The following is a 14,175-nucleotide window of genomic DNA, read 5'->3' as shown; positions in this document are numbered from 1 at the left end:
CCACTTGAAGAAAATGCAATGGAAACAGCAGCACCATCGTCGATACATTATCAGCAACTACGCGGTTGCCGTTGCCGTTGGTCATTGGGCAGCATTTCCACGCTAGTACCGGTTCCACCGATCACTTCAAAATCTTCAATCAACCATCATCAAATGCTGGTGTTACGGGTGAGCAGCTGCAACCGGGCACCTGCAGCGGAAGTGGTCAGTACCACCACCTTGACACAATCCGCAATCCCAGGTGGCTCACGCTACTCATTAGACGACCACGTGGCTGAGAATAGCTAAGTGAGATCAACTATGAAGCATGGGGCACGCGTTCGCTATGTTGATCACCAAATTTCGCAATCGTTATCATCCAACCCATTTCTACCTCTTCGTAGAATATTGAAAAACAAACATCGTCCCACAATCACACACACACAAACACACACACAGACACAAACGTGCGCGCGCAATCTACGCCTTTTCCGATCTACTGAAGGTTTTGTGAGCTTTTCGATTAAATAGAGTCAGCTAGATCTTGTTATGTTCAACCGTTCATTTCGAAGCTTCCAAATGATTCGAAAGCGCACCACCTGCGCTGCGCTTTATCCATCAGATAACATCAAAGATGTACGAAAAGTTAAGTAAACGTCTTAACCACATTTCTCGCACTTCCAAATTTCCCGGTCCGAATTGACATTGCTTTGCGTCACCGAAGTTGTGGAGGATGATGATGAGGGCCATGAGAGAGAGAGAATATTTTGCCTTATTATTTTTGATTCTTTGGTCTCACTTTGGACAGTGAAGGATGGAAGAGAGGAAGAACAGCGGTGCTTAGTAAAAGCCCTATAAAATTACAGTAAAACATTCCTTATTTTTGACTATCCAATACAACAGTGTACAGTCAAAAATAGTACAACGCCATCTTTAATTTTTTAAATTTATCTTAAGATCATCAAAAAATTGTATAGTACTATATTCATATGCACACTTATTTACTATGGTAGTTTTGAAAATCATGAACTGTGACATACTTTTGAGTTCACATTGAACGTTGTAAAACAATCGCAAAAGAGTTATGCCCCTGTATCTTTAATCTCAACGCGCCATACTTACATTGGGTCCGTTTTTTAGTTTTCTATCTCCTAATTTAAATTTGTTTTATTGGTTTGTATCTGAAACGATCCGGCACAGTTTTTTTGTTTTGCATTTCTTTCTTGTTTTTTTTACACCATGCTAATCGATCGCCCTGCCCCCCGCTGATAGAGCAGCCGGTAACGCTTGTAGCTGTCACACAGCTGGCCTGGGTTCGAATCCCGGACCCCGGTTGTCACGCAGCCGGCCATGGATTCGATTCACAATGCCGGCGTGACAGAGGGTGGTTGGCGCGGGATCAACAACCCCGCCCATAACAAACGAACCGTCACAGAGAGCATCAGAGATTAACATTGCCTCCGGTGCAGGCTAAGCGGTTGTCCGGCCGAATAAGAAGAAGAAGAATCGATCGCAACTGTCACTCTAGTTAAATTAAATTAGCAGTGCCAAAAATGCACCGCGTACAGTTCACGGCTATAATTTGCATTATTGTTGATTGATCACTAAAGAGAACCGAGGGCTAGGAAAAGGAAAATCGTGGTGCGATGTGTACTTGTCGCATAATCTCCTTTTTGCTGTAGTTTTATTTGATTTGAAAACAGAAAACCCAGAAAAAAGTTTTAGACACCGATTCAAGAAGACGCTAGAGTAACAGTTTACACCTTAGGTAATAGGGTTTTGTACATTTTGTACATTAGAAAATAGGGTTGTACAACATTACCCATGTTAGTGACAGGAAAGGCTTCACAATTGCAAACGAACCGTGTACACACATACCTACACAAACACTCACACACATGCTAATTTTTCTTACACTTGGAAAGTAACGAAATTTCGATAAAGTAAGTTATACACGATGTGAACCACACACAAACAAAATGGGATGTTTTGATGCAATGCATGTGTGTGTGTGTGGAAAAGTATTCACAGATTGGCCAAAACGTGGCAAATTTTGTTATACTTTATCGTTTCGAGTTACTGGTGCGGAATAAACGTTGACGTAGGTCTCCTAGTTCCGTAGGTACGTTTTGTTACGCATCCTATAGGTTAATAGAAAGTACCCTTAGTGGTGAAATAAAGAACAAAAAAGTAGGAACGAGTGAAATAGGATGATAACGAAATAGAAAGATGGCAAGAGATGAAAACAGAGCAGGAGAGATGCTGTAGAGATCAATGTGAACCAGGTAGTGTGAACAAGCTTGTGCGATAGTTTATTTAAAGGTTAAATTGATAAACGCGTGCGTTCGAAAGCATTTTTCTACTTCAATTTATACGTAAACCACAGCAATATACGAACATACACTGTAAAGGTAATGCTTTTCGAACACCTCGTTTAAGATGAGATAAGCGCAGGAAATAAAAGAAATTGCAGGATAAATAGGATTTCAACAGCTTAAGCATGTGCTTGCATGTATATGTTATGCATGTACCCCCGGAAAACCTACAAATTATAATGAATTACAATTTGAAATATATCTTCAATATTTCATTATTCTCCAGCAACGTAGACCCACAATTTTTTAAATTATTTGCTTTTAGGCTATTTCTTGTATCGAGAAATAGCACTACCTTTAGGAGATTGTACTCAAACTCTTTCAGTAGGCTGTTCCGTGAACACGTAGCCATCCAACTTTCATTCCACCTAGTATGAGGGTTCCATCTGTGCTTTCACAACTTAACATTTTCATCTACTTTCTCCGGTGTCTCCAATGTTTCTATGATCGGATACTGTAACCAAACCAGATTCACATGTAATAGAAACATTTTTCCTACCTTTTAACTCCTATGATAGGATGTGCATGGTAGGTCCGAAACGTTTCACCCATAGAAACTTTTTATTGTTTTTGCTAATGGATCCCAAATGGATGAAGTGCCGAACGCTTGGTTGGGTATGGTTGCTTTGCTGTATAAACTGGCAGTCAATTTTTTGTAGCAACCATTCGATGTTGAAAAAACTCGTCCAAGTACAACGGCCGGAAATAACGCCCAGACTCGTTTCAATACTGAACAAGGAGTCGCTACAACCATTGATGCAAGAGATAACAACGAGCGAAAGCGTTCTAACAACAGGTATTAGGAATTGTGCCCAAGAAATTGGGATGCGCGCGTCGTGGAGAGGGTCAGATCTGCCTGGTTCGACGAAGTTGCGTGTAGAGATGTGAACGGAACGAAAGATCATTGCGTATGAAGCAATGTTAGATGAACAAAGGACACGAACAGCGTAAGTCAATATAAAAAGCTGAGGAAAGCAGGGAAAACAGTTCACAAGAAAAATAAAAGATTGTGGCCGTATGAAAGACTACGTGAACGTGAGGAAAACAGAGTGCGACACGAACCTACAAGAACATTTTACAAAGCGGTAACAGGTCACCGGTTCAGTTTCGTACCTAAGCTGCTGGTGGGACAAGGTTTCAAATCTGATCAGTAACCAGCCAGGTCCTTTCGCGATGGGCCCAGCACTTTGATGAACTACTCCCGGACCCTCTGCTGGTACCACTACCAACCCTGTTGATTGAACAGACTCTAAAGGCCATGCGTCGAGTAAAGAATAACAAGAATACCAGGCACCGACGGAATTGTAGCCGAGCTGGTAAAAATGGTGGAGCGAAAGTAGAGAATCTAATGACAGCCGGGGTATGGGATAGCGAATCGATGCCTTGTGGAACTGGAATCTCGGCATCATCTACCCTGTACAATAAAATGGCTTAGTTCCATTTAAGGATTATGTCCATGCAAAGTACCACGTACAAGATCTTGCCCCTCGTTCTGCAGGAACGACTAGTCCCATACGTTGATGAGATAGTTGATAACTATTACGGAGAACTATTCCTTAGAGGAAAGTCTACCACTGATTACATTTTCAGCATGCGGCAGATCCTTGAAAAAACTGATAGGATTTCGTAACTGCATTTACTATTTCGTCATTGAATTCAAGTCACTGCCGCGTATGATAGCATAGTCAGAGTAAAATTGTATGCGACAATGACTAGTTTCTGAATACCGACCAAACTTACCAGACTTATAAGAATGACCATGACCAACGTCACGAGCCAGAGGTGAAGGCGGATGGCAAGCTTTTAAAGCCTTTCGCTACCACATAGCGATCGCGCTGGAGTCCAGGACTCTGGATTGAAGACCTCACGGACTACTTATTATCAGTCCTCTCCGATTCTGGCCTACGTTGATGATATATACATTATCGGTTGAAGGCGCTCCGATATAGTTCAGGCTTTTGATTGGGCATCTATCGGGAATCGAAGGTTAGCACTAACAATGATATAACGAATCGCAAGACGAAACGTAATCGACCGCGCGGTGGAAGGAGTTTGTTGCTGCAGGTCAGGAACTCTCGACGGTTGTAGCTGCTGGATAATCAATCAATCATATTTTCATCAACTTAAACTTCTGCATTCTGGTTGATGGACTCTTGTAAATCGAGGTGACGTCTTTCGCATTGAAACCGGTTAATTGTTGCGGCATAGATGAATGATATACGAATAAACTTATGTGTATAGAAACCGCATCGAAGCATCGAAAAGAGTTTATTCTAAAAGTTTTCTGGTCGACATGGTAGCACTCTTATGTCAGGTGATAGGCGATAAGTTGCTCCTGTTATTGTTTTGCTTGCACACTTGTTGAGTCTGCTTATGCCCTGTGTACTGTTTCTCTATTCTGCTATGTGGATGCTCTCCGAATCGTACCGCTGGTAACTGAAGCCGAACTAAAAACCGACGATGGTAAATAAGAATGTATTGTAAAAAGTATGAATTAATTGAGTCGAAGGTAAAAAGGAAAGGAATAGTCTTCTATATAGCTTCCTCATCCCTCCCTCCAATCGTAGCAGGATATGCACATAAGCGTCGAGGACGAAACAATGTCAAACATTCAAATAAAATAAATAACTGAATTTAGTCTCATGATAAACAACGCAACATTAGTTCACAGAAACACACAGATACAGAGCGGAAAAATGAAGATGTTGTCTAACTACAGCTGGAACACTTTATAGCATTCAAATAAAAGAAAAAAGAAAAAGGTCTACAGCACAGGACGAACTGTGAGTAAGAAATTCCGAGTAAAAGAAATATCGAAAGATAGTGTGCAAAGCCAACACAGAGTGGTGGTTGGAGGTGGGAGGAAAAAAAGTGTTTGTAAGGAAACGAAAAATATTAGAGGAAGCAAGTAGATAACATGTAGGGATGGATGTTGTAGGAATGTTCAATGCATTAGAAGAAGAAAACACATAGTCCTCATCAACATAAGTAAATTTATTTCATAGAGCAAGTTGGTTACACTGAAGAAGACACTAAAAACGAAACGTTTAAACCAAGAAACAAGATAGCAAATGAGAGAGCGAAAGCGCTATTGCAAAAAAATACATTCAAATACAGTCGAAAAACGGGAAACGCATGCTCATTTACTAGTGAATAGATTATCAAATTTAGTGGTTACATGATGGTTGCATCATAATGAAAAATAAAGTAAATTACAACAGCACAAAAACGGATAATATAAATTAATGGCATATAAAAGAAAACAGAAAAAAACAAGAAATGCAAAGCAGGCAAACACACGTACAGTGCGTGTGTGCGGTGTTGTGTTAAACGTGCTAAAAACCTACTACAAAATTACAAACCATTCTCTGGTAATAGTGCGCGAAAATAAATAAGACCCCAGACAGACGGCAATCCATAACAAACGAAGCAAAACGGCAAATGAAAACCAGAACCACAGCACCTGTTTAGAGGGAAAGGAGGTCTACGGGGATGGAATGGGGAAAACGTAGCACAGGTCAAGAGTTGACTTGTAGCTTCGTTAAAATAAGTTAACTAAAACGATCGTACCAAACAGTTTAAAAAGAAGTAATGAAGAAACAGCATTACAAAACTTGCACGTAAAACGCAAAATCGGCTATTGTTCCCCGGACCAAGGGGTAAGCTCTGGTGGTTAAAGCTGTGTGATTACATAGTTAGACAAGAAGAGGAAATAATCGTATGAAATCTCCCGGGCTACTGCAAGGAACGTAACTGCTCAACTTGCCATCATTAAAACGAGCCAAGTTGAACTCGAAAGTATCGCAGAGAATGCCGGAACGTTCACCGAGTCGTAATCGTAAGTTCAAGATATTTAATGACAGATCGGTGGATCGAGCAAAAGAAAATTCAACGAACCCGATTAAATTGTTCATAAATCGAAGAAAACAAAAACTAAAGCTAACGAAGTTGAAGTATAGAGAAAGCATTAGTATAGCTATGTATAGCTCGCGCGGCGTGTGAAGATGTAGTTTCGCACGCGAAGAATGCAGTGCTGCAGCGTGTGCTGTGGGGGCACAGGGGGACGGGCCATCTCATGTATCTAAGTAGAACGTGAGAGTAAAAACTGACAAAAAAAGGCTAAGCGATCGCTATCGCGGAGCAAACATTTAATAACTTAAAAGTAATAAATACTGAAATATAATTAAATAAAAATAATTCTAATAAATTATTTAAGATATGGCAAACCTTCTATATGTAATTATTGATTAAATAATTGGAGTAAAAAAATAAATATTTGAAATAATAGGCTTTAGCCAAGATTATAAGGAACTTAAACCAAATGTTCGCTGCCATTGGACAGTGTTGCACAGTGAAAGCCTTTTGCAATTGTGGTGTGGCGAGTGTTGGAGATGGGGAAGGGGATAATGGTTACGGAAAAGCAAATATAGTATATACATAAAGTTTCGGACAATTTCCGCCGTTAAAGTGTCGCTGCAGACGAGATCGGGCGACCTGAATTTAAAACTGCGTTTATCATGATGACGCTGGACACAGATAATGCCTTGGTGTAGGCTGATGGCTTTTGGCTTGCATAGTTCCGTTTATTCTTTACTGCTGCTGCCAACCACCGCCAGCACAAACTATGTTGGTGATGGCCAAGGCATTAGTTTATGGCGCGGTTATTCAACGCACAAAGCTATTCAAGCTACCCAAGCGTTTATAATAACGATTTTGAACATTTTGTGTCTTCAAAACTCTTAGTCTAAGCTTATTCTGTTCGAAACATCCAATCCGTTCAAGTTGATATAAAAAAAATCAAAGTCTTAACTAGTGGAAACAATTTATGCGATCTAAATTATTTATGACAATTGCCATTTAACGAGCCATTCCGTACAGCTTGTGCGATGAGTAGCGCCGCAGAGGGAGAAAGTGAGAATAGATGCCGGACACTTCGGACGACGAGATGCTGTTGGCAGTCTCCGGCCCATTTGAAGTTGTGGTCGCCTACGCCGGAAAGGAAGTCCCCATGCAGCGGAAGAGTGAACAACGACAAAGTTGAATGAACTTCTCAAGGAGCAGGACACAGCACTCCTGAGCAATGCACACACCAAAATGTATGAGAGCAAAACTAACGGCTCTCTCGGTAGAAAATGCTGACCTTACGAAAGGAACTGACGAGCGAAATGGATCAGTAACGGACCCAACTGGCACTACTACCAACTTAGCAGCAACAACGAACGAAAACGCATCCACTATAACGGGGGCTGCAAGCGGCTCGTGACAATGAGCAGCAATGGCTGGCGCCATCGCAATAGCAGACTTAGCATTGCACGGTGCAACACAGAAAGCGGCAGCTTCGAGCGACGAGAAGTTCCGGTGCCGGTTCCGGTTGACAGCAGCTGCAACAACCGGCATTTGGTGGGTACTCCATTCCGTAATTCTGAACTTTGCGCGCTGGGGTAGCAGGAAACATGGACGGAAATGGATTTCCCCTTGACCGCCCTAGGACCACGAAGGCAACTGATAAGCTCTCTACCGTGATAAATGATTCTTCCTCTTATCCGGCAATTGTAACCACCCAGCGGTCTTAGCCTGCAGGTTTTGTCTTAGCATGTTAATCTCTGTTGCTCACCGTAACAATGTGGCTATTACGGGCGGAGTGGTTGATGTTTTATGTTTTCGGTTTGCCATATTTATTTCTTTCGCTAAGCTCGATAATAGAGCAACCAGAGTAGATTCAAGTATTTGGAAGTAATTATGTAACTTTTTATATATTTTTGCATTGAAATGCAGAATTAACAATGAGAAACGCGCGATGAACATGTGACAAGAAGTTATGCTGTATCTCAGCTTTTATGGTGACATAAGTAGTAGACGACAAAAACAGTTCGTGGAATGTCGCTGACGACCCTGGTCCAAGCCAAAAGTATATTGGAATAACCTGTATGGTATGGTACCTTAGGTATTACGAGCCGACTGATCAGTTTGTTTCCGCTTTCTGTTTTTCGACTCTTTCGGAATGTTCTGGAATACTCTGGATGCTGTCAGTGAGGCCGGGATTTTGTGCCGGTAGGATAAATACTGTCAGTAAGGCAAAGTTTGTTTGATGTTGGTGCGGTCCCTTTGAATACTTTTCAATCATAAAAGGGACTTGTATACCTTTAACCTAGGTAGTTTATATGACAGGCCCTCATGGTTTTATTTTCAAACAGTTTTCGAACATGAATAAGCCAATTTAAAAAACCGTTAAGGAAGGAAAGGAACATGGATTAGCATTGTCTCTGGTGCAAGCAAAGACCGCGGAGCGGTGGTAGTCGGTTAAGAAAAAGAATTTAAAAGAAAGGGAATGGTATCGTACAATTACGTCGTTTGGCAATATTATGTACGAACAATTGTATTGACACGAATAACAGCAATGGGTACCAATGAAAGGCGGTAATCTCTGTCGCATTTCTACCCCTCTGTCTCTAAACCACATAGATCAGTGCCTGGAGTAGCTGGCTTCTCGTATCGAAAACAACTTTAAAAGCCTTTACATGGACAAGGTGTGGCGATGCAAGTAAATAAATGTATTCAGAGGAACATAAAACTGATCATCGCCGTTCTCTGATTGTTTGAAATCAAGGCGATGTTATACGTGCCTTTACCAGTTTCGGATGTAACTGCGGTGCCAGACGGCACGAAACAGTTACGCGCAACATGTAACTTGGTGTCAAATCTGTTTCGTGCCGTGTGGCAGGTGAAATATTACAGCAACAGAAACAACTAGTAAGAGAAATGTCAAACTTGTTTACATTCGTGTTTTTGGCCCGAGAAAATAGAAATCGGAGAGGTAAGTTGATTTCTGAATAATCTTTTCGCTTTTTTTAGATATTGTTGCTGTACCGGCAAGATGGGATTGAACAAAGTGACAACAGGCCAATCGTCCGGCACCAGGACCGCACATCCAGGATCATTGCTAGCCAAAAGATGAAGAGATGACCATTACGGCGAACAGGATTATGAAGGCGATAGATGTAGCGTTTACGAAAAAGCCACACTAATTCACGTTATTTCCCGAACATCCGGATTCATATTATACTGGGAGTGATCACGAAGAAATAAATGCTTGGTGCCATGCTTGGAATTATGCTGGTTTATTCTCTGCTAAGATTGTTTTGTACAGAAATCTGTAAGCTTGTGTTTCCAGCTATGCCTCGAGCAAATCCCGGACGGCGTCTGGCGTGCAGCTTGTTACTCGTCGCGAAGGGATGGGCGACGCCGAGTCCGTCGGTGAATGGTTTATAGTAAAAACCGCATGTAGGAGCGAGAGATGGTTCCATGGAAGTCGAAGAAGCACTTGCTGTTGGTTTCAGTTACTACGATTGTGGAACTTTGCTCAGGGTTCTAAAAAAAGGAAATACAAAAAGATTTACAATTCAAACAGAACGAAGGAAAACATGTGGATACCCATTCGTTCTGGACCCAAAAAATTTCCATGCTTCTTTCCATCGATGATATTATCATATTTTCTATGTAGCAATTTCATGTAGCTTCATTTCGTTATATTATAAATAAATGAAGCTATTAAAATCTATTTTATACATCTTCCCTGGTTCTTCTATTTAAAACTGTCTTGATTCTTGTGCTAACCAGATATCACATATCAAGTACACAAATCGGCGGAAATCCGGGAGCGTTTCAGACCACTGTCGGCACAAATTTTTACGATATAAAAAGCAAATGTACACCTTCTTGTAAACTTCCAACAAAATTAACCATCAATAATGACCGTCACTAATAATCACCTAACCAAAACATTAACTTCGATGTTCATAACTAATTGTTCCGTCCACCGGATCCGGAGCGTTCCGGATAACCAAGCTCACTACGCATTTATCCGAAACATACTTACCAGTTTTACGTATCCTTTTTGCTCCGGTTTGCTACCCATTTTATTGCTGAAATGGAGATAAACTTATAGTTAAAATTCAAAATAACATCACAAATAAAAATCTTTGCTTGTTAACAAACCTCTGTTTTCGTTTGTTTGTAAACAAACCTCTGTTTTCGTCTGTAATGCGCCCTGTTGCAGGGTCTGCAGACCCACAAAGCTTTTGACACCTACTGATCGCTTTACTGTCAAAATTGTCGCGGTTGGAGGCTGATATATCGTTTGTTTCGTGCCGTCTGGCACCGCAGTAATGTCGAAATTGTTTTCGAACGCTACTGTCACAGTTCGAATATTTGGTGATTGAGTGTAGGAACAAAAAGCAAAACAAGAAAATGTCTCCACATTCAGTTGGAGAGTTGCTATGCGAAACGAAGCGCGTTCGTTTTCCATCAAAACAGCGGTAAACACAGTTGGGGGTGTACGCAGTAGCTCTTTAGAAATCGGTGTCTTTCCTGTGCCTGCTTTGCCTGTGCCTGCTTTGTCTTGTTTTTCGAAGAAGGTAGGCCATAAAAATTCCGAAGTGACTATAAACTGCGTGGCAGCGCAATAGTATTCTTGAACAGTTTAAAGCCATTATACGTGCTTCGTATCGTTTCTTCTAACTTAGTAAAGACAAAGGCAGCGAGTATAGCTCGAGGTTAATAACCTAAAGACTGCTCAGTAAAGTGAACAGGACAAGCAGAGAGCAATTTTCTTCTCGGAATTTGATCGTAAGTAAGAAAGACGGTATTGGAGCTTACATTAGACTAAGAGCTAGAGCTGGTTCGTTTCTGGCGAGCAGAGAGCCAAGCTCGGGTTTTCTAACAATGGCTGCCGGAATGCATTCCAAATGATGTCATCCAGGGTTCCGTCGCTTCTTCTTTTTGCCCTTATGCTTTGCCCTTATGCTTTGCTTGCATGCTGATGAATTTGCAGTCGGATCAGACGCTTGGAATTGAAACCGTTCACCGGATCATCAGGCGCCGAACGATCGGTAAGCTGCAAGCATGTCGCAATCTAAACATACGGCTGCAGGCGATTCCGGTAACGACGGGGGGCCGTTAGACCACCAGGACAATGTTCAGCGTACGGCCGGATTTACCAGGCGTCAGCAGTTTCCGATGCCTGAGCCGGACGATGATGACGACTTTGAGGACAGTGGCGAAGGTTAGTGCGCAAACATCGTCGGACCGACGGTTTGGTGCTCAGCTCTCCGGTTGTTGGTAATTTTTTTTCCGGTTCATTTTTGTTGTTGTTGCTCCGACCGCTGATGGCTGTAGGTACGGATGACGCAACCGAAGACGAGTATGCCAGCAGTCAACACCTGGAAATAAAGGAACAGATGTATCAAGACAAACTAGCTAACTTGAAAAAGCAAGTTCAAGAGGTTAAACATCAAACGCATGCGGAGTACATGAGGCGTTTGCGGTTTCTACAGGATGAGCTAGAAGATCGCTTGGTGCTGAACGACTGCTCGCAGGACTACCAAACTAGCTGCGCTGAGCGGGACTGCATTCTGGAGAAGAACGCCGCCTCCAAGGAGTACGAAGAGAAGAAAACGGAGCTTAAGGAGAATGTTGTGAACGATCTGGAGGACAGGAAGAAGATGATCGAGCACGAGTTCTCGACGATGGAACTAAATAGCGACTCCATCGACGTTAAGCCGACTGTGACGCGCAAGCTGCGCCGCCGTCCAAACGAACCGCTACCGGTACCTGAAAAGAGGCGTAAACCGACCACCGGTCAACTAATCTTTCTCCTCGACGACAAGGAGGTTGAGAACGATCTGAAGCTGATCTCGCGCGGGAAACCTATCTCTGGTCGCTTGCATCAGGCCAACGGTGGGGCAACGTCCGGTGGTGCCAGCAACAGTGGTGCCAGTGGCAGTGGTGGAACTGGCACCAGCGGCAGCAACATATCGTCTTCTGGGACGAACAGCAGTGGTGCAGGCGTTAGCCATTCCGCCGCTTCCGGATCCGTGTCTTCAAGTGTCGTTTTACGTGCCAACGAGTCCGGTATGGAACAAAATGGGGCCTCGTCCAACGACAGAGCACAAAGTGTAGGTTTACAATCCTTTCGCACGAAGGATCCTACTTTTTATCTTCATCTCATGTTTTATCATTTCTAATGAACCTGCAGCTGAACCAATCGTTGACCAGCGCCCAGTATTCATCGGGGCAGCAGCAGTCGCACCAACCACTGATGGAAACGCGTATCGAGGACGGAAAGCTGTTGCACGAGCGTCGCTGGTTCCACCGTGGCCAGCCGGTCTTTGTGGAAGGCAAAGATCTGTCTCGCTTTTCGGCCAACATCTCCGCTATCGGTAGCGAGGCGATTTGGGTGAAGAAGACACTCGATGGTCAAAAGGTGCGCATCTTCTTGTCACACCTACGCCGCAATAAGGTGTCCATCAAGCGTCGCGCCAACTAATTTTACACCACACGGCTCACCGTGTTCGACACGCCTGTACAACCAAGCAGGGTTTTTGCGTCACGCGAAAACAGTATTCTCCCCGTTTCCCGTGTCGGTCTCCTGTCGGCACGACATCATATCGCATACATATCTTTTGACATATTGCTTAGTACTCTACCAGTGTACACTATTTTTTAATTATTGCTTGCTTACTTGTACATACTTCTATTTCATTATCATGAGAACAATATGTTTTATTCTCGGGTTTTTTTCCCGTAACAATGGAACATTATTTATTTTTGGGAAAAACTTCCAATGAATATCCAATGAATGTTTTCGATTCCAATGAACTTGTTTGTTCTATATCATTTCATATCAATGATATGGATATCGGTTTTACCTGATTGTCGAACGTGGCGATCTGACTGACGCATCACTTATATTTCTCACATGATTATTGGTAATTATTTTTCAAATGATTTATTTGAATGCTTGAATCGCGATCATTGCAATGATATTATTCTTTCGTACCATGCTGAACGATGGTGTGTTGTTCCGGTGTTAGCCAAGAAAATGTGGAACAAATGAACTCGCTGAACAAATGGTTGGTGTCGCCAGAAAAGTCCAGTTCGGGATGAAACTGTGGCGCGCGATACTCTTTGCCGGCTTCCGGTCGCAGACCACCTTGCCAGGATACTAGAGTCGTGCCGTGTGAAAACGATACAATCGCGAGTATGAACTGCGAATCGAATCTGATTGAACATTCGCCTTATGCAATTGGAGTACCAAGCATAAGGAACAAACCAGAAAAAGAAACATACAGATTGCGCCTCGTGTGCCTGGGATCCGAAATAATTAAGTTTCTCTGATACCAGTTTCAATTTCAAAAAAGGCAGTTTGTAATGTTCAATAAAACCAATAGAAAACCAAAACTGCGGTAAAAGTGATCCTGCCATTGGCCCCGAAATCTTGCTGAGCAACAGTTTTGATTACCCTATCTTTGTCGTACTGTTTACATTGGTCTCTCGCGTGCAATGTATTTCAAGGCGCAGACTGGACCCATGCGGAATTCGTCGCGTTCTCATTAGTTTTAACAATTTATAAATACGCTCTAGTGCGTTCCTCGATGATTAAAAAATAAAAATAAACAACTATTTTTGTTCATTATTAGAACGGACACAGCCGTATCAAGCACCTACACCGAATCGACCTTTTTCGCATAGAAACAGGCTATCAAATAATGAAAACTTGCGTTACTTTCGACGTTATCATCACACTCAAAAGTGTACAGAGTACAGACAATAAATAAAAAAAGACCGCGTCAACTTTTAGAACTGTTTACATTGTATATAGCTGTAGTCGTTTTTTTCGGATGTTGATTTGCTTGAAGCTAAACTTGGATGCTTGCAAGCTGGGTTGAAATGTGCAGCAGCGATGATTGAAGGAAATACACTAGTTTCGGATCGGTCAGCACCCCATAGATATTGTCTGAGGAGGATTGCTTCCTGTTCCTTC

General features: G+C 42.3%; 1 protein-coding gene across 2 annotated transcripts; it reads left to right on the top strand.

The window, feature by feature from the left end:
• Positions 1-10,657: 10,657 nt before the first annotated feature.
• LOC128273376 (sin3 histone deacetylase corepressor complex component SDS3-like) lies at positions 10,658-13,730 on the top strand. Of its 2 annotated transcripts, XM_053011324.1 has the most exons (5): positions 10,658-10,768; positions 10,877-10,979; positions 11,185-11,415; positions 11,529-12,307; positions 12,388-13,730. In XM_053011324.1, exons 3-5 carry the CDS (start codon positions 11,256-11,258, stop codon positions 12,676-12,678), a joined length of 1,230 nt encoding a protein of 409 aa, XP_052867284.1. In that variant the 5' UTR covers positions 10,658-10,768; positions 10,877-10,979; positions 11,185-11,255; the 3' UTR covers positions 12,679-13,730. The 2 variants fall into 2 exon arrangements, with proteins under 2 accessions (XP_052867284.1, XP_052867291.1); XM_053011331.1 differs by lacking the exon at positions 10,658-10,768 and having other exon boundaries at positions 10,770-10,979.
• The last annotated feature ends 445 nt before the right edge of the window (positions 13,731-14,175 follow it).

The sequence above is a fragment of the Anopheles cruzii genome, chromosome X, assembly GCF_943734635.1.
Source record: "Anopheles cruzii chromosome X, idAnoCruzAS_RS32_06, whole genome shotgun sequence".
NCBI lineage: Eukaryota > Metazoa > Arthropoda > Insecta > Diptera > Culicidae > Anopheles > Anopheles cruzii.
Note: the sequence above shows the minus strand (reverse complement) of the source record. Positions and strands in the feature narration are given on the sequence as shown.